The sequence below is a fragment of the Bufo gargarizans genome, chromosome 7, assembly GCF_014858855.1.
Source record: "Bufo gargarizans isolate SCDJY-AF-19 chromosome 7, ASM1485885v1, whole genome shotgun sequence".
Taxonomy (NCBI): domain Eukaryota; kingdom Metazoa; phylum Chordata; class Amphibia; order Anura; family Bufonidae; genus Bufo; species Bufo gargarizans.
In genome coordinates, this window is record NC_058086.1 from 75,891,889 (window position 1) to 75,915,215 (window position 23,327).

General features: G+C 45.4%; 1 protein-coding gene across 2 annotated transcripts in view; it reads right to left on the bottom strand.

Moving 5' to 3' along the window:
• Positions 1-23,327, bottom strand: part of MYH9 (myosin heavy chain 9) — a 304,187-nt gene that overhangs the window by 31,888 nt on the left and 248,972 nt on the right. For both annotated transcript variants that reach the window (XM_044302210.1, XM_044302209.1), the window contains 5 exons: positions 22,133-22,339; positions 21,921-22,025; positions 21,510-21,662; positions 19,377-19,625; positions 5,297-5,509 (listed from right to left, as the gene is read on the bottom strand). In XM_044302210.1, the coding sequence (XP_044158145.1) occupies positions 5,297-5,509; positions 19,377-19,625; positions 21,510-21,662; positions 21,921-22,025; positions 22,133-22,339 (927 nt within the window). The remainder of the gene's footprint in view (positions 1-5,296; positions 5,510-19,376; positions 19,626-21,509; positions 21,663-21,920; positions 22,026-22,132; positions 22,340-23,327) is intronic.

Below are 23,327 nucleotides of genomic sequence, written 5' to 3' on the forward strand. Positions count from 1 at the left end.
GCAGCCACAAGGAGGCGTTCTACCGCATGGGGGCAGCCACAAGGAGGCGTTCTACCGCATGGGGGCAGCCACAAGGAGGCGTTCTACCGCATGGGGGCAGCCACAAGGAGGCGTTCTACCGCATGGGGGCAGCCACAAGGAGGCGTTCTACCGCATGGGGGCAGCCACAAGGAGGCGTTCTACCGCATGGGGGCAGCCACAAGGAGGCGTTCTACCGCATGGGGGCAGCCACAAGGAGGCGTTCTACCGCATGGGGGCAGCCACAAGGAGGCGTTCTACCGCATGGGGGCAGCCACAAGGAGGCGTTCTACCGCATGGGGGCAGCCACAAGGAGGCGTTCTACCGCATGGGGGCAGCCAGGCAGCATTATACTCACGTGCGCCGTGGCCACCGGGTGCTCCTTCTGTCTGTGCGGCGCATTGCTAATGCTTATAGCATTAGCAATGCACCGCACAGACCTATGAGAAGGAGCGCCCGCGGCCACGGCGCACGTGAGTATAATGCTGCTCACTAACATACCATGGCAGCCAGGGCTTCAGTAGCTTCCTGGCTGCCATGGTAACCGATCGGATTGCCCACTGCCACCAATGATGGGGGGGTGGGGTGTGACCCTGTGGCCTCCAATGATTAATACTGGGGAGAGGGGGAGGGAGGGGCGCAGTGCCTACTGCCACCAATGCAGGGACTTAAGAACATTCCCGGCACCCGACCTCTGAGAGGACGCTGTGATCACCTGAGGGGTTAATTTCGCGGATCACAGCGTCCTCTCAGAGGTCGGGTGCCGGGAATGCGAGTCACAGAATTCCTTCCCTCCCTCACGCTGGCCGAATGGCTTAAGTACTCTGTAAATGTGCTGTACGGTTCATGCTGGGGCGGGCGGGCGGCCGCGGACGCAGATTTAGAAGTGGTCAGCACACATGACCGCTTCTATGACGTCACGAAATACCGCGGTATTTAGGAAACGGCGATATCGCCATATCGCCTTTTTTTAATACCGCGGTATATCGTGATACCGGTATATCGCCCAACCCTATGGTAGACCTGAAACATAAGGAAAAAATGACATTTAAAATTGTTTTGTCTGCACAGTTGTGAAGACCTAATCAAAATCACATCAAATAACAATATTAATGCTTTTAGCAGATTGTAGCAGGGTAAAAGCTTTCAGTAACACAACTCTGGGGTGTTAAGAACGTATTGCGCCCGCACAGAATCCAGACCCATTCCTTTCAATAGGTCTGTGTACATGAGCGTTGGTTTTAACAGATCACTTCTGCGTTGCATGAAAAGAGGCAATGACTGATCGACAATCACTGATGTTTAACTGCTCAGATGTGCTGGTGAATTTTAAACTACGGCGACTGGGAAAGCAGTTTGTTTGCTATGGTAGGCTTTGGCCTTCTTAATGGTTTGAGGCCTGCCCAAGCTATGTTCCTATGGAGCCCTGCATGTGGCAGGGCTACACAGGAACATAGCAAATCTCCCATAGGATGCAATAGTAATTCATTGCAGTCTATGGGAGAAGGCATCTAAGGATCGAATGTTTAGTAACAGGCAGTGGTTTATTATTTCCCTAAAGAACAAAAGACCAAGTCCAAACTTTTCAAACCTATCCAACATCTGTGTGCCATCCTACTAGATTACTGCGATTGCATTAGAAGCAGAGCCATATCATGAGCAGTATACATTGTATTTCTTCTCAAGCTGCATTTAACTGCATGTTGATATCATCTCGGGTGCATTTTATTTGCCAACTACATGAACTGCAATTTTGTGCAAAATCTGAATGAAAGGTTTGGTGAAACACAGATATGTAGGTGGAACAGACACACTGAAGTACTCGGGCTAAATGTTACTAATGGAGATAATTTTCTCATCCAATGGTACATGCAGGAAAATATGAATTATCTGTAGTTTTGTCTAACCTTGGAAGGACAGTACATACAGTTGCAAGCTCAACAGAAGATGGGTGTTGCAACAGGAAAACAACCCAAAGCATAGAAGTAAATCAACAACAGAATGGCTTAAACAGAAGAAAATACGCCTTCTGCAGTGGCCCAGTCAGAGTCCTGACCTCAACCTGATTGAGATGCTGTGGCATGACCTCAAGAAAAAGATTCAGAACAGACATTCCAAAAATATTGCTGAACTGAATTACTCCTGACTGTTGGGCACATGTGATCTGCAACTACAGGAAACGTTTGGTTGAAGTTATTGCTGCCAAAGGAGGTTCAACCAGTTATCAAATCCAAGGGTCTACATACTTTTTCCACCTGCACTGTGAATGTTTACATGGTGTGCAATAAAAACATGGTAACATTTAATTGTGTGTTATTAATTTAAGCAGACTGGGATTGTCTATTGTTGTGACTTAGATGAAGATCAGATCACATTTTATGACCAATTTGTGCAGAAATCCGTATCATTCCATAGGGTTCACATACTTTCTTACAACTGTATACTCTACATTGGAAATTTATGGCTTTTTTTATGATAGATTGTCATGTATTGTCCGCTCCTCCATTTTAGGCCTCTTTCACATGACCGTTCTCAGTTTCTGGCAAAAGTTCTACTGAATGTGGTAGGGAGCATGAAGCCCCACCCTCTCTCACCACAAAGTGATGGAAAGCTAGAAAGTTGCACATTATTGAGCAAACATGCTGTGCACCATAACTTACTTTTTTACACCACACTAGTCGGGTAAATGCTTTAATAAAGTGATCTAAACCACTTGTCCCCTGCTTTGTATGGGCAACATTATTGCAGACATTTTACATAGAAACCTAGAATGTGTCGGCAGATAAGAACCATTTGGCCCATCTAGTCTGCCCAATATACTGAATACTATGAATAGCCCCATGTCCTATCTTACATGAAGGACGGCCTTATGCCCATCCCATGCATGCTTAAACTCCTTCACTGTATTTGCAGCTACCACTTCTGCAGGAAGGCCAATCTATGCATCCACTACTCTCTCAGTAAAGTAATACTTCCGGATATTATTTTAAAACCTTTGCCCCTCTAATTTAAAACTATGACCTCTTGTAGCAGTTTTTCTTTTAAATATTCTCTCCTCTTTTACCTTGTTGATTCCCTTAATGTATTTAAAAGTTTCTATCATATCCCCTCTGTCTCTTTCTTCCAAGCTATACATGTTTTATCCTGCAATCCATGTACTAGTTTAGTAGCTCTTCTCTGAACTCTCTCCAAAGTATCAATGTCCTTCTGGAGATATGGTCTCCAGTACTGCGCACAATACACCAAATGAGGTCTCACTAGTGCTCTGTAGAGCGGCATGAGCACCTCCCTTTTTCTACTGGTAATTCCTCTCCCTATACACCTAAGCATTCTGCTAGCATTTCCTGCTGCTCTATGACATTGTCTGCCCACCTTTAAGTCTTCTGAAATAATGACCCCTAAATCCCTTTCCTCAGACACTGAGGTTAGGACCGTTTCACCGATTTTATATTCTGCTCTTGGGTTTTTACGCTCTAGGTGCATTATCTTACACTTAACATTACATTTTAGTTAAAAGATTTTTGACCATTCCTCTCGTTTTCCCTAAATCCTTTTCCATTCGGTGTATCCCTCCAGGAACATCAACCCTCTTACAAATCTTTGTGACATCAGCAAAAAGACACCTTACCATCGAGGCCTTCTGCAATTTCGATGATGAAGATATTAAACAATATGGGTCCCAGAACAGATCCCTGAGGTACCCCACTGGTAACAAGACCATGGTCTGAATATACCCCATTGACTACAACCCTCTGTCTGTCCCTCAGCCACTGCCTAATCCATTCAACAATATGGGAGTACAAGCACAAAGACTGCAATTTATTGATAAGCCTTCTATGTGGGACCGTATCAAAAGCCTTACTAAATGAAATGTCTACTGCACCTCTGCCATCTATTTTAGTCACACAAAAAAAAAAAAAAAAAAAAAAAAAAAAAAAAAAAGTATAATCAATAAGATTAGTTTGACATGATCTCCCTGAAGTAAACCCATGCTGTTTTTCATCTTTCAATCCATGGGATTTTAGATGTTCCACAATCCTCTCCTTAAGTATTCTTTACATTAATTTCCCCACTATTGATGTCAGGCTTACTGGCCAATAGTTGCCCGATTCCTCACTACCTTTATTGTGACTGGAAACTAGCAAATGTTGTGCCCAATCTTCTGGGACCACTCCTGTTACCAGTGATTGGTTAAATAAATCTGTTAATGGTTTTGCTAGTTCACCGCTAAGCTCTTTTAATAGCTTTGGGTGTATCCCATCAGGCCCCTGTGACTTATTTGTATTAATTTTAGACCGCTGACTTAGAACCTCTTCCTGTGTAAAGACGCATGCATCAAAATATTCATTAGTCTTCCTCCCTGGGGTCTTTTCCTTCATTTTCCTTTGTAAAAACTGAACAGAAGTATTCATTGAGGCAGTCAGCTAGTTCTTTATCTTCTTCCATAAACCTAACTTCTTTTGTTTTTAATTTGTTAATGCCTTATTTTAGTTTCCTTTTTTCATTTATGTATCTGAATAATGTCTTATAACCTTTTTTCACCACTGAATGAGCCAATTTCTTGTCTGCCTGTGCTTTAGAAGCTCTTATAACTTGTTTGGCCTCTCTGCCTAATCTTATAAATTTGCCCGTCATGCTCGTTTTGTATGTTTTTTATAATTACTAAATGCTATCTTTTTGTTTTTAATGATTTTGGCCACTTCTGCTGAGTGCCACAGTGGTCTCTTCCTTTTTTTGCTTTTACTAACAAGCCAAATGCAATTATCTGTTGCCTTCAATAGTGCCACTTTGACGTAATCCCATTTCTCCTGGACTCCATTGAAACTGTTCCAATCTGATGAGGGACTCTTATACCACTAATTAATTTGAGAAAAGTCAGTTTTTCTAAAATCTAAAACTTTTGTTTTTGTGTGGTGTGACTCAGTCACTGTACTTATAGCAAACCACACTGACTGGTGATCACTAGAGCCCAAGCTTTCCCCTACAGTAATATCAGATACCAGATTCCCATTTGTGAATACTAAATCTAAAATGGCCTACTTCCGGGTTGGCTCCTCAACTACTTGCTGTATAGAGATAATCCCAGTAGGGAATTTAGAATATCTGTACTCCTGGCAGAACTAGCTATTTTCAGTTTATATCAGGAAGATTAAAGTCTCCCATAATGATAACTTCTCCTTTCAATATTCATTTTAGCCATTTCCTCAACATCAATTTGTTATGAGAAACAAAACCAGCAATATCACACAACACAACATTCACTTGTCTAAAAACTTACATTTTTTCCTACATCATCCTTAGAGCTAACCAAGTCCTCCATTTCAGTGCGCAGCTGCTTGTTAAGCCTTTCTAACTCAGTCTTCATTTCAAGTGCCTCTTCCAGAGAGCGTGCCAAGGAGAGCACTTTGGTCTCTCTTTCACGAGCCTCCGCTTCAGCATGGTCACGTTCTTCTGCATATTTTGCGGAAATTGTCTTCTCCTCACCAAGCAACTAAAGAATCAAGAAAAGGAACTTTTAATGAAGTCAAATGCATTGATTACAGCAAAACTACAAATGGCACTACATGACCATGTCATTATTCAAACATAAGCAGAACAATCCAGTAGAAGGAAAGCAAAGAAAAGAAAGTGACAAAAGTAATATTGGTAAAGTAGGAAATGTACGCACCTGCTCCCTGCCATTCTGTTCCAGTGTCAAGGCACCATTTAAGATGCTTCTGGTCCCCAACCCATAAATCTTCAGATTGTGTCATGTGAATTTGAGATCGACAGATTATCAGTTTTACAGATATTATCGGCCGATATTCAGGATTTCGAACGTTATAGGTATTGGCATCTATTTTGCCGATATACCGATAACGTATTGGGAACAAGGACACACGCACACACACACCAAAATATTAATTCTAAATGAAAAAAAGATTTACAAAAAAAACCTACACGTTAATAAACATTCATTTCCAGCAGATTTGGGTAGAATTTATTTTTTTCCCCAAAAATGAAAATTCACAGAATAAAATCTGTATAAATTATCGGCCTGAAAGGTCAGATTATCGGCATCGGCCCAAAAAAAAAAAAAAAAAAAAAAACAAACAAACAAACACAAAAAAACAAACAATATCGATCGATCCCTAATGTGAATTGTTGCAGGTATTCACTGGCCTCAGTGATTACATGTCTCTTGCGCAGCACATCACTGCTGGATCATGTGCCACTTGGAAGGTGGTGAGGATGTTAAAAACCATTACGGTTGGAGTTGCTAAAGAAAAACACTTGAAAATCTTTAGACACCCTAATAACACTAAGATAGAGCAGTCTTGCACAGGTAGGGTCAGTGGTCATAATGGGAGATTTTTACTTCCCCAGACATTGACTGGGGTATTTGTTCTGCCTCAAATGTGAATGGGAGAAAATTCCTCAATTTGCTTAAGGACCAATTTAAGGGCCAGCTTGTAGAACATCTCACTAGAGGCAATGCTCTGTTGGAGCAGGTACATTTCGGTGACATACTTTCTTTAACGTATAACTGCCATTTATTTTTTGTTAAATGTGTAGGGAAAGTGATAATGAAAATTTTTCCAATTCACTTTATTGGTTTTGCACACATCCTCCGAAGCTCCTCTTTGCTCCCCGAAGTCACCAAGTTAGAGCGCTGTAATCTCACTCACGCATGCGTGACTATGCCAAAGAGTTTCTTCCCTGTGCTAGCATCAGCCTCAGGGAACGAACTGAACATGCACTAGCTGCGAGATTACGGCGCTCTAACTTTACGACGTCCGGGAGCAAAAAGGAGATTCCGATTTTTTTTTTCCCCCCAAATAAAAGCACTCACAGCTACGGGGAATGTATATTGAGGACGTGCTAGCGGTGATCTAGCAGCGCATGTTCGCAGCTCTAAAGGCAAAATCCAGGTGACAGAATCTTTACGTTTTCCTTGTCAGATCAGTAATGACATCGGTGAGTATGTGTAATTACATCCCTTTAACTTCAATGGGACAGCTCCTTCCAACTGAAGTGTATAAGAACAAGCTGTCCCATAGACATGAATGAGACGCTTGTAATTACACCTGCTCACTGCTGCAATGTTGACAGCAAGCAGGTAAACAATGACTGGAAGGATGTGCCTTCTCTACAGACAGCTGATCGTCTAGGGTGCCAGGCGAGGATAGGTCATCAATATTAAAACCCAGGAAAACCTCTTTAAAAAGGGACAATATGCAGCAGTAAGTGGCGATATATCATAACTGATAGGCAGCACGGGTTTACCAAGGTCAAAAGTTGTTACACTGACTACTCCATATTTGTTCTTATAAGGCGAGTAAAAGCCATGACAGGGGGAAGCTGTGGATGTAGTGTTCTTGGATTTTGCAAAGACATTTGAGACTGTCCCTCATATTTAACTAAATTAAGGTTTATGGCTTAGAAAAGTATAATTTATTAGATCAAAAACTGTCTGAAGGACTGCGTCCAGAGAGTTGTGGTGAACTATTTTTATTCTGAATGGCCCCCAGTACAAGTGGAATACCCCAAGGGTCAGTGAACGGGATTGATATCACAGATACTATGCCATGTAGTACTGTGCAGTCAATGGAAGATGTCCATAAGCTACAAGCTGAACTGTACACAGTGTTTGGCATTTATTTATAAAATTAGGTTCAATGTGGATGAATAAAGTACATGCAATGCATCTGGATACAAATTTAAAGGGAGCCTGTCATCAACTTTATGCAGCCCGTACTAACGGCAGAATAAAGTAGAGACGGGTGAGTTTATTTCAGCGGTCTGTCATTTAAAAATAAGTTGTTGCCGAGAACAGACATCACAATCATTGCAGACTGGGCCTGGAGGAAAAAATAAATAAAAATAAATCCCAGCACCTGACAAGAGTCATGGTTATTCACGAATTCTTGTTCTCCGTGCTGACGACTGATAGTCTTCTAGCTAGTTTTTTCCTCTCTCTAGGAGAGAACTGCCAATCATCAGCAGATGGGTGGGAGAGCAGGAGATTATGAATAGCCATGACTCTTCTCAAGTAGATTTGACTCTTTTCAAGGCCTGGGCTGAAATGATTAAGATGCTGGTTCTCAGCAACCACTTTTAGCTCATGAGTGACACTGCTGTAATCAGCATTTCTGTCACTTTTAGGCCTCTTTCACACAAATGGCTTTGTCAGTATTTTGCGGCCCGTTTTTACCAGCATTTTTCCGTTTCGGTTCCTTTTTTTCGTATGGCATATATACAGTAAATACATAGAAAAAATTGGACTAGGTATAACATTTTCAATAGACTGTTCTGCAAAAACGGAACGGATACGGAAGACATTTCCTTGTGGTTTTTTTGTGGACCCATTGACTTGAATGGAGCCACAGAACATGATTTGCGGGCAATAACAGGACATGTTCTATCTTTTAACGGAACAGAAAAACAGAAATACGGAAACTAAATGCATACGGAGTACATTACTTTTTTGCTGAACCAATGAAATGAATGGTTCCGTACACTGAACCCAAAAAACTGCCTAAAAAAAATAAAAAAAATAAATAAATAAAAAAGTCACGTGAAAGAGGCCTTATGCTGCCCTCAGCGAGTTCAGCATAAAGTTGATGACAGGTTCCCTCTAAAAACATCCGGTGTCACTGGTAAAGTCAATTGTGGAGAAGAATGTACTTTTAGATCTTCGAATACAAACGGCATGCAATGTCGTCAACCAGCTACTTCTAAAGCAAGCATGATATAGTCCTGTACCTAAGAGGCATGGACTTAAGGGGCAAGGATGTATACTTTATAAAGCTTTGTGGACTCATCTGGAATATACAGTTCAGTTTTGGACACCAGTCCATAAAAATGACATCCTTGAGCTGGAAAAAGTACAAAGAGCTAAGGCTAGTTAGACTAGCTAAGGCTAGTTTCACATCTGAGGCAGAGTTATCCTAGCAGAGAACAGCTTGCCGGAGTTCTACAGATCCAGCATTGCCAGAAACTGCCGCCGGACCCCATTGACTATAATAGGGCCTGGTGGAGATCTGGCTGCTACCTGCGCTCAATGGTTATTGTCCAGCTGATTCCCAGCATTCTCTGCTGGAACAAATAGCTGCAGATTTGAGTGGCCTGTAGGATTTGTTATTAGGAATGCTTAAAGGCAATAAATGTATTTAGTCTTAAGAGATGTCTAATGGGGGATGGTGAAAGTTTTTCCATGTAAAATCCCCTCAAAAAAAGACAAGATGGCACTGCCTCCCACTGGAGAAGAAAAAGCTCAATCTCTAGAGTTGTCTATGCTTCTTTACGGTAAGAACTCTAAATCTGTAGAATCGTCTACCTCAGGATAAGGTCACAACAGGAACAGTGGGTAATTTAAAAAAAGGGTTTAGATGAATTCTTAAAAGTAAACATTAATGCTTATGAAAATATCAGGAATATGTTAAGCCAGTTTTGTCCGAGTCTGCATTAGCATACTTTACAAGGAGGCGTTACACTGTATGGGGGGGGGGGGGGGGGGGGGGCAGCCACAAGGAGAAGTTACACTGTATGGGGTGGGGGGGGGGGCAGCCACAAGGAGACGTTACACTGTATGGGGTGGGGTGGGGGGTAAGCCACAAGGAGAAGTTACACTGTATGGGGTGGGGTGGGGGGTAAGCCACAAGGAGAAGTTACACTGTATGGGGTGGGGGGGGGGGGCAGCCACAAGGAGAAGTTACACTGTATGGGGTGGGGTGGGGGGGGGGGGGCAGCCACAAGGAGAAGTTACACTGTATGGGGTGGGGTGGGGGGTAGCCACAAGGAGAAGTTACACTGTATGGGGTGGGGGGGGGGGCAGCCACAAGGAGAAGTTACACTGTATGGGGTGGGGGGGGGGGGGGCAGCCACAAGGAGAAGTTACACTGTATGGGGTGGGGGGGGCAGCCACAAGGAGAAGTTACACTGTATGGGGTGGGGGGGCAGCCACAAGGAGAAGTTACACTGTATGGGGTGGGGGGGCAGCCACAAGGAGAAGTTACACTGTATGGGGTGGGGTGGGGGGGGGCAGCCACAAGGAGAAGTTACACTGTATGGGGTGGGGTGGGGGGTAGCCACAAGGAGAAGTTACACTGTATGGGGTGGGGGGGGGGGGCAGCCACAAGGAGAAGTTACACTGTATGGGGTGGGGGGGGCAGCCACAAGGAGAAGTTACACTGTATGGGGTGGGGGGGGGGGGGGTGGGGGGGGGGGGCAGCCACAAGGAGAAGTTACACTGTATGGGGTGGGGTGGGGGGGGCAGCCACAAGGAGAAGTTACACTGTATGGGGTGGGGGGGGGGGGCAGCCACAAGGAGAAGTTACACTGTATGGGGTGGGGGGGGCAGCCACAAGGAGAAGTTACACTGTATGGGGTGGGGGGGGGGCAGCAGCCACAAGGAGAAGTTACACTGTATGGGGTGGGGTGGGGGGTAGCCACAAGGAGAAGTTACACTGTATGGGGTGGGGGGGGGGGGCAGCCACAAGGAGAAGTTACACTGTATGGGGTGGGGTGGGGGGGGGCAGCCACAAGGAGAAGTTACACTGTATGGGGTGGGGTGGGGGGTAGCCACAAGGAGAAGTTACACTGTATGGGGTGGGGGGGGGGGCAGCCACAAGGAGAAGTTACACTGTATGGGGTGGGGGGGGGGGGGCAGCCACAAGGAGAAGTTACACTGTATGGGGTGGGGGGGGGCAGCAGCCACAAGGAGAAGTTACACTGTATGGGGTGGGGTGGGGGGGCAGCCACAAGGAGAAGTTACACTGTATGGGGTGGGGGGGGGGGGCAGCCACAAGGAGAAGTTACACTGTATGGGGTGGGGGGGGGGCAGCCACAAGGAGAAGTTACACTGTATGGGGTGGGGGGGGGGGCAGCCACAAGGAGAAGTTACACTGTATGGGGGGGGGGGGGCAGCCACAAGGAGAAGTTACACTGTATGGGGGGGGGGGGGGCAGCCACAAGGAGAAGTTACACTGTATGGGGGGGGGGGGGGGGGCAGCCACAAGGAGAAGTTACACTGTATTGGGGGGGGGGGGGGCAGCCACAAGGAGAAGTTACACTGTATTGGGGGGGGGGGGGGCAGCCACAAGGAGAAGTTACACTGTATGGGGGGGGGGCAGCCACAAGGAGAAGTTACACTGTATGGGGGGGGCAGCCACAAGGAGAAGTTACACTGTATTGGGGGGGGGGGGGGGGGGGGCTGCAGCCACAAGGAGACGTTACTATGTATGGGGGGCAGCCACAAGGAGACGTTACTATGTATGGGGGGCAGCCACAAGGAGACGTTACACTGTATGGGGGGGGGGGCCAGACACAAGGAGACGTTACACTGTATGGGGGGGGGGGCAGACACAAGGAGACGTTACACTGTATGGGGGGGCAGCCACAAAGACATTATACTGTATGGGGCAGCCACAAAGACATTATACTGTATGGGGACAGCCATTTTTTTTTAGACTGTGTAAGAGTACATATATTCTTATTTAAGTACTCACCGATACCAATTATAACAAATAAACACCACATTTATTTTGTGACCACTGACCAACCAAAAGTCCAAAAAACAGGCCCCAGCCGCTCCCTCTTATCAGCCCCCTCTGGTAACTCAACCCCCCTAGTAGTAGTAATTTGTGGCAGTGGCCACAGGGTCCCCCTTCCCCTCCCATCATTGGTGGGAGTGGGCAGTTCCGATCGGAGTCCCAGCAGAGTAATGCTACTCCTGGCTGCCATGGTATGTTAGTATGCATTATACTCACATGCGCTGTGGCCGCCGGGCGCTCCTTCTGTCTGTGCGGCGCATTGCTAATTCTTATAGCATTAGCAATGCGCAGCACAGACCTATGAGAAGGAGCGCTCGGCAGCCACAGCGCACCCGAGTATAATGCTGCTCACTAACCTACCATGGCAGCCAGGACTTCAGTAGTGTCCTGGATGTCGTAGTGTCCTGGATGTCATGGTAACCGGTCAGAGCTGCCCACTGCCACCAATGATTAATACTGGGGAGGGAGGGGGGGTGCACTGCTCACTGCCACGAAATGCAGAGACTGAAGAACATTCCAGGCACCCGACCTCAGAGGACGCTGTGATCCGTCTAATGAACCCCTCAGGTACCACACCTGAGGGGTTAATTGCACGGATCACAGCGTCCTCTCAGAGGTCGGGTGCTTGGAATGCGAGTCACAGAATTCCTTCCCCCAAGCTAGCCGAACTGCTAATAGCACCGCCGCAACCAGCCAGCAGGTATCGGCAGTGTTATCGGAGACAAGTACTCTGCAAATGTCCAGTATCAGTTCATGCTGGGGCGGGCAGCCGCAGATTTAGAAGCAGTCAGCACACATGACCTCTTCTATGACGTCACAAAATACCGGGGTATTTAAGAAACAGCAATATCGCCATATCGCTGGTTTTTTTTTTAATACCGCGGTATATCGCCCAACCCTAGATGTGTCCCCCAAGGAAGAGCAAGAAAGATTATACTGCTAAGTTATACAAAAATCTTGTTTGCTCGCCCATTTCCTTGGGGTACACAGGAAACCTTGGGACGTTCGAGAGCAGTCTAAGAGGGGAGGGACTACAGCCCAAGGCGAAACCACTGGAGATAAAGAAACCGCCGCTGCAAGACCAGGTGGCCCAAAGCAGCATCCGCCGATGCATAGGTGTTCACCCTGTAAAACTTGGTGAAGTTGTGCAAGGAAGACCAGGTGGCCGCCTTACACAGTTGTTCAGCCCAAGAGGCACCGACTGCTCTGGTAGAATGAGCGGTAACACCAAAAGGAGTCTCCTTGCCCTAGGCGCGGTAAGCCTCGGCAAATGCCATCTTGATGAAGCGAGCAAAAGACACCCTGGATGCCGCCAACCCCGTGCGCAGACCTTCCAGAACTACAAAAAGTCTGTGCGCCGAAAGGGTCCGGCGACCTCCAGATAAATCTTCAGGGCCCTAACATCCAGGCGTTGAAGCTCCCGTTCACGAGGGTGAGAAGGAGACTGACAAAGAGAAGGGAGGACGATGTCCTCATTGAGGTGAAAGGCGGAGACCATCTTCGGGAGGTAGGAAGGAAGGAAGGAAGGAAGGAACCGGACGGAGAACAGCCTTATCCTAGTGGAAGACCAAAAGGGGCTCAGTGCAAGAAAGTGCCGCCAATTCAGACACCCATCGAAGAGACGTGATGGCCACAAGGAAAATGACCTTGCAGGACAAAAGGCAAAGAGAGACCCTCCGTAACGGCTCAAAGGGGGAGAACTGGAACGCAGAGGGCACAACATTAAGGTCCCAGGGTGGAACAGATTGAGCGACCCCCTGGATAAAGGTTTTGACAGGTCCAAGAGGGGCCAAAGGACGCTGGAAGAGGATGGAAAGCGCCGAGCTTGACCCTTTAACAAGCCCAGACCAGACTGTAAGAAGGACAGGATCGTGGAAAGGGGAGGGGGGAAAAAAAAAAAAAAAAAAAAAAAAAAAAAAAAAAAAAAAAGGATGAACATCCAGATTTTGCGCTAAAACTTAGGTAAAACCGCCAAGTCCGGTAGTAAATCCTAGACGAGGCCGGCTTCCATGCGCGGATCATTGTACAAACAACATCCGCCGAAAAACCCTGTTGCGTTAAAACTGCGGTCTCAGCCATGCCGTTAAAACGTAGCGCCCCTAAATGCTGGTCGAAGATCAGCCCTTGAGAGAGCAGGTCTTTTCTTAGAGGCAGCGGCCAAAGAGTCTCCCAGGAGCAGCAACAGGTCGGTGTACCAACGCCCGCGAGGCCAATCCGGGGCTATCAGGATCGTAGGCATGCCCTCTGTCGCGATTTTCCGGAGAACTCGCGGCAGAAGGGGGAGGGGCGGAAACAGGTACAGGAGGGAAAATTGCGTCCACTGTCGAAGAACGAGAGCGCCATACGTCGGCGCCGTACGTCCTTGGACCTGGACAGGAAGGTGGGAAAGCTTCTGGTTGAACCTGGAAGCCATGAGATCCACCTCCGGACAACCCCAAGAGAGGCAAATGGACTCGAACACGTCGGGATGCAGAGACCACTAGCCCGGGTCGATCGTGGTCCGGCTGAGGAAGTCCGCCGCCCAGTTGTCCACCCCCGGGATGTAAATTGCCGACAGGGCCGAACAGGAGTTTCCGCCCAGCGGAGGATGTGAGACACTTCCCACATAGACTGGACACGGACGGCATGGCCCCGAAGCAGGGGAGTCCAGTACCAGAACGATAGGAGAATCGCCCTCAGTTCCAGAATGTTTATCGGCAGCTTGCACTCAGATGGCGACCAAGTGCCCTGGATGGACCGGGGAGGAACCCCCCTCCCCCACTATCCAGGTCATTGAGAGAAAGGATTTTCCCTGGAGGGGGTCCGTAACCATCAGAGGCGGGAGGTCTGAACATGGGGAGGTAGGGGGAAGGGCTGGTCCAGACTCTCCGGAGACTTGTCCCAGGCAGACAGGATCGCTGTCTGGAAGATGCGGGAGTGATATTGCGCAAACTGAATCGCTTCGAAGCAGGACACCATCTGTCCCAATACCCACATGCTGGACCGGAAGGACGGACGGCGGTGGAGAAGAAGGGTCCGACCCGAACTGTGAAGGGTCAGACGCTTTTCCGGAGGGAGCCAAACCTCCGCTGCTTCTGTATCCAGCAGCATCCCCAGGGAGAAGAGTTGTCTGGGGGTAAGCGAAGACTTGGGAAGGTTGATAACCCAACCAAATCGCTCCAGGGTTTGCAGCGTGAGGTCCACGCTGGTGGACGCCTGGGAAAAGGAGGGCACCTTGATGAGCAGACCGTCCAAGTAGGGAAGTAGAAAAACACCCCTGGAGCGGAGCAAGGCCAGGACAGGGGCCAGGATCTTGGTGAACACCCGAGGAGCCGTCGCCAGGCTGAAGGGGAGGGCGAGAAATTGATAGTGGTCGTTCCCCACCGCAAAGCGAAGGAACCACAAAAGGTTTGAGTAGAACCCCTTGAATCTGTCCCTTGGAGGAACGGGAGTAATCACTCCCTTGTCCAGAAGGGTGCGAATGGCTTCGGAGAAGGCGGCTGCACACTGGGGGTCCCTCGGGACACTTGAGCAAAAGAAGCGATTCGGAGTGAGGGCCGCAAATTCGATTTTGTATCCGGATAACAATCTCGAGTGCCCAGGCATCGGAGGCGGCCCCCCCACCCGGGTGGATGGGGGTGCACCTTCAGGCGGATGTCTGCTTGGCCGAGGAGGGGCGGGCAGGTTGGGACTTACGCCAGAAGGGTTGAGTCCGAAAAAAGGGCTTTTTATGTTTATCCTGGGAGGAATTAGAGGACGGACGGTCGCGGGTCGAAGGCTGGGTGCTCTTGGTTCTAGGCTGGGGAAGATGGGTGCTCTCTCTCTCCCGCCCCCCCCCGCTGGAGGAGGGGCTTAACAGTTTTCACTTAGTGTCACGCCTCCTAGGGAGTTGAGCTATACCCAAGGTTTCCCGTGTCCCAAGGAAATGGGCGAGAAAATGTGGTGGATATATGCGATTCCTTACATATTCAGTTATCTTTATTTACCCAATGTATTTCTTGTGGGAACCACTTGTTTATACTATATTTTCACATGACGCTTGTAAACATGATTCTATTTATGGAGAACAGTGGAAATTAGTATTACACTTATACACCCATGGATGACTCCAGGTTTGTGGGCCCTTGGGCATTTTGCATGATGTAGGCAGCAATAAAACTGCATGTATTATAGATGTCGCCAAATCCAGTAGACAGTACATGCTATTGAGCGGATAAAAAAGACAGTCCTTATGCGCCTATTTTTCTTTTTACCTACCCAATGTTTCAGTCCCTCAGGTTGCCCCCCTCCCTATCCTTTCCTAAAATCACATCATCTTAGGCTACTTTCACACTAGTGTTCGGGTGTCTGCTTGTGAGCTCCGTTTGAAGGGGCTCACAAGCTGCCCTGAACGCATCCGTCCAGCCCTAATGCATTCTGAGTGGACGCGGATCCGCTCAGAATGCATCAGTCTGGCAGCGTTCAGCCTCCGCTCAGCAGGCGGACACCTAAACGCTGCTTGCAGCGTTCGGGTGTCCGCCTGGCCGTGCGGAGGCAAGCGGATCCGTCCAGACTTACAATGTAAGTCAATGGGGACGGATCCGTTTGAATATGACACACTATGGCTCAATTTTTAAACGGTCTGAGGCTACTTTGACACTTAGAAATTTTTTAACACTATAATGCAGACTGATCCGTTCTGAACGGAGCCACCGTCTGCATTATATGAGTGGATCCGTCTCAGACGGATCCGCTCTGAACGCAAGTGTGAAAGTAGCCTAACTTGTTATATATGGCTGACTGGGAGAGGGTTGCTGAGCTGAAGCCACTTTGCCCCACAGACACTGCTCCATTTTATGCTTATGATGCTGATGTGCAGCCAGCTTCCTCTTACTGGCTGCTCACTCTAAGCTGACACCTAGCCTGTTGGGCTTTCCTGTGGCTCAGTGTCACCAGCTACTATTGGCTGAGAGCCAAGGTGCAATTATTCAACCTTTGTGCCAGAACACAGTAGTAATGACCAAAACAAAAGCTATGTCCAGATATGTGCCCCAACCCAGAAGATTTGCCAAGATATGTGTCCCCACCCAGTAGATACTCCAAGATATTTGCCCCCTTCACAGGAAGTGAAAAAAACAAAAATAAAACAAAACCTTTCCTCCCATGATCTACACTCTCCAGCAGCAGGATACTGCGACACATTGCGCTGCTGTGTAGGAAGAGGAGCAGAGGCTGATTCCCAGCCTGCTCATCCTCATACACAGTGCCCTGTGAATTTCATGCCCCTGTGTATTTCAGGGGCCATGCGGCAGGAACTTTTAATTTTTACAGGAAAAACATTGAAAAGTGGTGACATTTCCATCCATCCTGCCTCCTATTCATAAATCAGAGCTTTCCTTTACTGCAGTGGACGGCACTCAATGGTTATTACTACCTCCTGCCCCTCAGTTACAGACACCATGTAATAACCAGTAAGCACTCCGATACTAGCAAGGAAAGCGCTCATTGGTTAACACTTAATGACCAGGCCTGAAAAAAGTCAAAGGCTGCACTTTGAGCGGAAACATGCACTTTTAATGTACTAGGACGTAAACCTTTATTAAATCCTGACTGTAGAGATGAGATGAATATCTTTCTGAAGAAATTTTATTTTCTATGCACCAGATACTATATTGTCTCCAAAATTAAGAATATATTTAAGATGTTAAAAATTTTCTACTAGCCATAATGGTATCAATCACCTGGTCAGATATACATTTCTTTTTAAAAATGAACTTTTCAGCAGTTGAGTGAAGCACCTCTATTTTTGGATGTAGGATCAGACCTTGAGATAGCTCTTTTGTGGCCCAAAAAGAGCTATTAAAATTACCCGAACTTGTTCTTGCCTTATCTTCCTAAATACCCTGGCCAGAAGAGGTGGAAACGCATAGCCCAGATAGAAATTCCTGGGTTGAGCAACTGCATCCACTCCAGTACCCCTAAGTGAGAGAAAAACTTCTGAAGTTTTTTGTTCTGTGCAGAAGCAAATAGGTCTATTTGAGGAAGACCCCATCTCTCCATGATCTGCTGAAAGAGAGACTTGCTTTTATATTTTGAACACCTTTTAAATGAACTGCAGAAAATTGACCGTACATGACTATGCCCAAGAGAAAATCTTTTCTGCAAGGTTACACTCCTGGTACCTCCCTGGTGGTTTGGATAAGCAACCACTGTACTGTTGTCGGTTTTTATGTGGAAATCCTTGCCTTTTATTTGAGGACGCCTCTGCTTGGGCGCTGGACTATTCCCTCTGCAAATTAAGGGTTGACCAATGAGACCGCCAACCTGCATCTGTTGCAACCACCTGCAAGTAGTTTTATATCCAGGACACTCCCATTTCAAATAGAGCCGGGACATCTACTAAGGGACAACTAGAGATATGCTCATTCTTTTTCTCTAAGAACTGGTGATTTCAGTTATAACAATCAATCTTAGCAAGTTGGAACACTCGAGTGGAACTGTGCCCATTTTACCGACGAGATACAGGCTTTCATGGACCCCAACAGAGCCATTGCTTCCCTGATTGTGCACTGGGTGAGATTCAGAAATGCTTCTGTCCGATTCCTTAGCTTTTCTATTTTCTGTGAAGGTAAAAGACTCATCTGGCTTATGGAATCTAAAAGATTGAATTTTTCCCAATTGTCAACTGCTGTACAAGTTGGGATGGATTGTCAAGTGCTGAATATAATTGTCCTCCAGGGATTGCCTTGAGTTTTGATAAGGTCATCCAAATAAGGGATTATGATTACATTCGACCTTCTCAAATGGGTGACTACTTCCATTATTTTTGCGAAAACCCTTGGGGCAGAGGTTATCCCAAAGGGTAATGCTTTGAACTGGAAATGGGAAACTTACTCCTAGATGTACTGAGACTCAGATATTTCGGATCCAACTGACAAATGGGTACATGATAAGCATCTTGAAGGTCTAAAGTTGGATGAAGGTTCTCCGAGTACTTCTGTCGTGGAAGACAATAGGAAAAAAATGCCATATACAAAGTATGCTGCAATTTCAAAAACACCAGGGGAGAAGTGGAAAGTTATGACATCGTCTTAAAGGGGTATTCCCATCACAATGATCACTGTTAAATCTGTTAATGATTTGACAGTGATCATTTTTTGTAAATACATTTAATTACCCAATTCCCACCCTTTCTGAGAAAAATAAGTCCCCTCTTACCTGATCGTTGTCTTTAGTCTCCCCTGGTTACGGCCACCTCTCCTGTCGAACCCTGCCAGGCTGCGCTTGCGCAGAAGACTGAAGATTTCCTCCCGGCCGGGCAACGTCCTGAATGCGCACGCCGCCGTGCTTCTGTCATCATTTCTTCTTCCTCGCCAGTATAGTACAGAGCCGCGCACGCCGGCTCTGCACTAAACAGGCCAGGAATAAGTCACCATGGCACATGCGTGGCGGCGTGTTCAGGACAATGCGCAGCCGGGAGAAAATCTTCAGTCTTCTGCGCAAACGCGGCCCGTCCAGGAGAAGAATACAGGAAGTGAACGTCGCGCTCAACGAAGACAAGTATGAAAAGTGAAGATGGGAATACCCCTTTAAAAACTTATTTTTTATTTTTATTAAGCGTTTTATAATTTCCTATTGTGCAACATAGCCGCATTTTTGCAAACAAAGAAACAGATATAAATAGCATGAAAACACTGTGTGCTACAAAAGCCAACAGTACGTCCAGATGGCCCAAAATAACCCAGAACTGAACGGGATAAAACAACCAGGAAAACTGGTTTTGGAGAAACTGAAAAAACTTTCATGGTTCTGAAATTGTTTAAACAACCAAATTAGAGTTAAAACTGTTTTAATTGCTTTTGTTACCTGATCAAACTTTTTCTGCTTCTTTTCCAAGTTGGACACAATCTGACGTTGGTGATCAAGATCCACTGTAATATCTTCTAGTTCCTGTTGAAGCCTAGTTTTTGTCTTCTCAAGCTTGTCATAAGCAGCTGCTTTCTCTTCATACTGTTGGTTTGCAGATTCTAGTTCTTTTTGCATTTTTTTCTTTTGCTCTTCAACAGAGTCCAATGACCCAATGCTCTCCTCCATTTTCTTTTTTGTATCTGCCATCTAAGATACAAAGTACTGTTGCAATTTCACTTCAGGCTAAATTTAAACCAGTCTTAACATGCATATGTAAACTATACATATACTTTAATGAGCATACAAAAAGGTGTTTAGTGCTAACAAACTAATGTATATATACACAAAGGGTGTATTTAAAAGGTAGTCTATCACATAATTTCCCCCAATATAAATAACAGCATTGCCACAGATAAGATGACAAACTAATTTCAAGCATACCTGTATGTACTGTCTTTATTTTATGTCCAGGAAAGGCACCTTCTAATCTGCCAAAAAAACTGCTAAGCGAACTTCTGTTTTCAAGTTCGGCATACAAGGTTTGGGTTATCTAAGAATTCAGTTATGGATTTCGCTACCATGGACCATAAGTTATCCATGGTAGACAAACCCATAACGGAATTCTTAGATAACCCAAACCTTGTATGCCAAACTTAAAAACAGAAGTTCGCTCATCCCTGCTCCCTTGTGCCTTGCCACAGGCACTTTGAAAAGCAAACCCCGCCCAGCTGGGTACTTGGGAGCCGTTCCTCAGCAGAATAAAAAAGGTGCTTTTCCTGAACTTGGAATAAAGACACTAAGCGCGCACACACACAATGTTTGGAATGTGTATGCAATCTTCTGTGGGGCGATGAGGTTAGTTATATTGGTGAAAATGACATAAGACTCCTTTTAAAGGGAACCCGTCACCTCTACTATGCTACCCTCACTGAGCATTTCTAAATGTTCATTGTGTTACCCTAAACATATAAATTACACTTTTAATTAAATTTGCAGATGAGTATTATGCATTTTTGTACTTCCCGCCTTTTATGCAAATTAACATAAGAGTCATATCTTACTTGTGTGGCCAGAGAAGAGTCTCATTTTCAAGCTCTGACTCATCTCAGGTTAATTTGCATTTGTATCAAATTGTTTTTTTACACAATAAAAGCACACAGAGCTATGAGGACTGGGTATTGCAGATGTGCTAGTGGCCATCTAGCAACCCATGTCCTCAGCTCTATACACAAAATCCAGGTGACAGGTTCCCTTTAAATGGCAGATATATCCTACTTTACAGACATACAGCTGCATATGTATGCCTATATGTAAACACACAAAAGTATTTCTACACACTTTAAATCAAACTGATTTTAAAAGGGGTTTTCTGGTATTAGCATGATTTAAGCAACTACATGAGCATATCTGTTAAACAGATGAGGTAAGCAACTACATGAGCATATCCGTTTAACAGATATGCTCATGTAGTTGCTTACCTCATGTATATCTTCCTCATGCCAATTTTCATCTGAATTTGAACTTCTAACCCATTTTCACCCTGTAAATAAAACACTCTGGTTTGTTTACATACTGTTGCAGTATCCCAGTATCCAAAAGCCATGATACTAGTAACAGTTTATAAAGGCAGAAAAAACGTTTTCTAAATTAATTGCCTCTCTTTACTATAGGCCATCACTAGCTGATTGTCGGGTGACAGCAGTCCGCCAATCAGCTGTCTCTTAAGTCGCCGGAACTACACTGCACCATCAATCTGGTCCCTGGTTGCAGTGTACTCGTATTGTATTGTACTACAATACTAGTCACTGCATCGATGATCCCACAGACAACCACTGCCCACTACAATGTTGAAAGTGCAGTGTAGTTATCCTGGCTTTTGGCAACTGAGGTATACTGACAAGTTGATCAGTGGGGGTGTCAGACCTCAGACAATAAGCTAGCGATCGCCTAGCCACAGTAAAGACCAACACTTAGAAAAAGCTGGTCTCTATCTCTAATCAACAATACAATCATTAACACTTAATTGTGTGTAGTAGGCAATAAATGATTAGGTGAAACTGGGTGCACATTTTCCACAGGTCTAACATTCACCTGGGCTTGCAGTGTTGAAATCTGCTTTGACAAGTTTCTCTTTGCTTCCTCTTCCTCCTCTAGTTGCTCAATTAAACCATTTCTCTCATCTTCCATTTGTTTCAGTTTTGTACTAAGTCCAAGCTTCTGACGAGTTTCTTCTTGCAAAAGTTCCTAAAAAAAAAAAGTCAAATTAGACAAAATGTAAGGTTTCTTAGAGACTAGGCCAAACAAAGCCTTCAGGGGCTGCATAGTCTCCATTAAACAGCCATGCAATAAACAAAAGCCATGCAGTAAACCTAATTACATAAGTTACATACTGAATTGCTCAATAAAATCACAACACTCCTTTATGGCATATACAATGAACTGTAAAACTGTATGTGATTTCATGCCAACTTTACTTGTCATCTGGAAACAAACGTTACACACCTGAGTGTCCTGAATTTGAGATTCCATTGTAGAAAAGTCTTTAGAAAGTTTGGTAGTCTTGGTCTCTGCTTGAGAAAGAAGCCCTGTGACATTATCCAAATCCACCTTAAGGGAAAAAGAAAAAAAAGAAAAAAAAGCTTGTTTATAACAAAAAATAAATAAAATGCCCCGCAAGAGTCATTTTTTACACCGTATTTACAATTGTAACTTACCTGCAGCCTATTTGCCTTTTCTGACAGCTCTACTCGCAATCTGTCTCCTTCTGTGATTTTCACTTGCAGCTCCTGAAGTTGAGCTTCTACTTTTTTTCTCTTGTGCTCAGAATCACCCTTGCCTTGCAATAGTGCCTTTACCTCATTGGCCAAATCATTACGCTCACTTTCCAGAGCCTGTTTGGCCTTCTCCAGGTTTCCTTTCACCTAAGACAACATACGATTAAATGCCACTACACAGCAACTGTCCAATATTCAAAGAAACTGCATCAGGAAGGCATTAATAAAAAAAGCATACCACTATGTTCAATGAAAGCAGCTTCCTGTATGTCTCAAAAACCGGTTCTCTCTACAGTTTATCAAGGCCACAGAGACAGGTCTCGAGAAACCAAATACTAGACAAATTACAACTAATTCCATAAATATTGTTTATGAAGTGGTAAAAGCTCATTAAGAACTCTATGGTGCAGCGACAGCGCATCTCAAAGGTGGGGACACGTCCATACCTACTATTACGCATCATTCTGGGAAGTGAGGAGACCAATAGCTGGAGTTTTGGGAGAGTTTATGTCCTATTGTTGTCTGATGTAGAATTTCAGCTGATAAACAGTCCTGGGTCTCCTCTGGATTTTTCGTTTTACAATGTGCCAAATTATTTCTGTTGGTGATAAGTCTGGACTGCAAGCAGACCAACAACTCAGCACCAGGACTCTTCCATGAAGCCATGCTGTTTAGATGGATGTAGTATGTGGTTTAGCATCGTCTTACTGAAATGTGTAAGGCCTTCCCTGAAAGATGTTGTCTGGATGGGTGCACGTGTTCTAAAATGCCTATATACTGTTCAGCATTAATGGTGCCTTTCCAGAAGCATATGGTGCAATCCCAATAGGCACCGAAGAAAATGATCAGAGATTATGTTTTGGACTGTGTGCTGAAAAATGTAAGTTAGTCATTTGAGTCATCTGAACATGGAACAATTTTTATTTAATTACAGTCCATTTTATATGAGGCTTTGGGCCCAAAGAGAGCATCACTTCTGGAGAAGATTTAACTTGCATTTGTGGATCGCACAGCGAACTGTTCACAGAATAATTTCTGGAACTGTTCTGGAACTCAGGGAAGATTCTGTACTGGAAATCACAGCATGTTTTTAATGCAGTGCTGCCTGAGGGCTCATAGATCACAAGTGACCAAT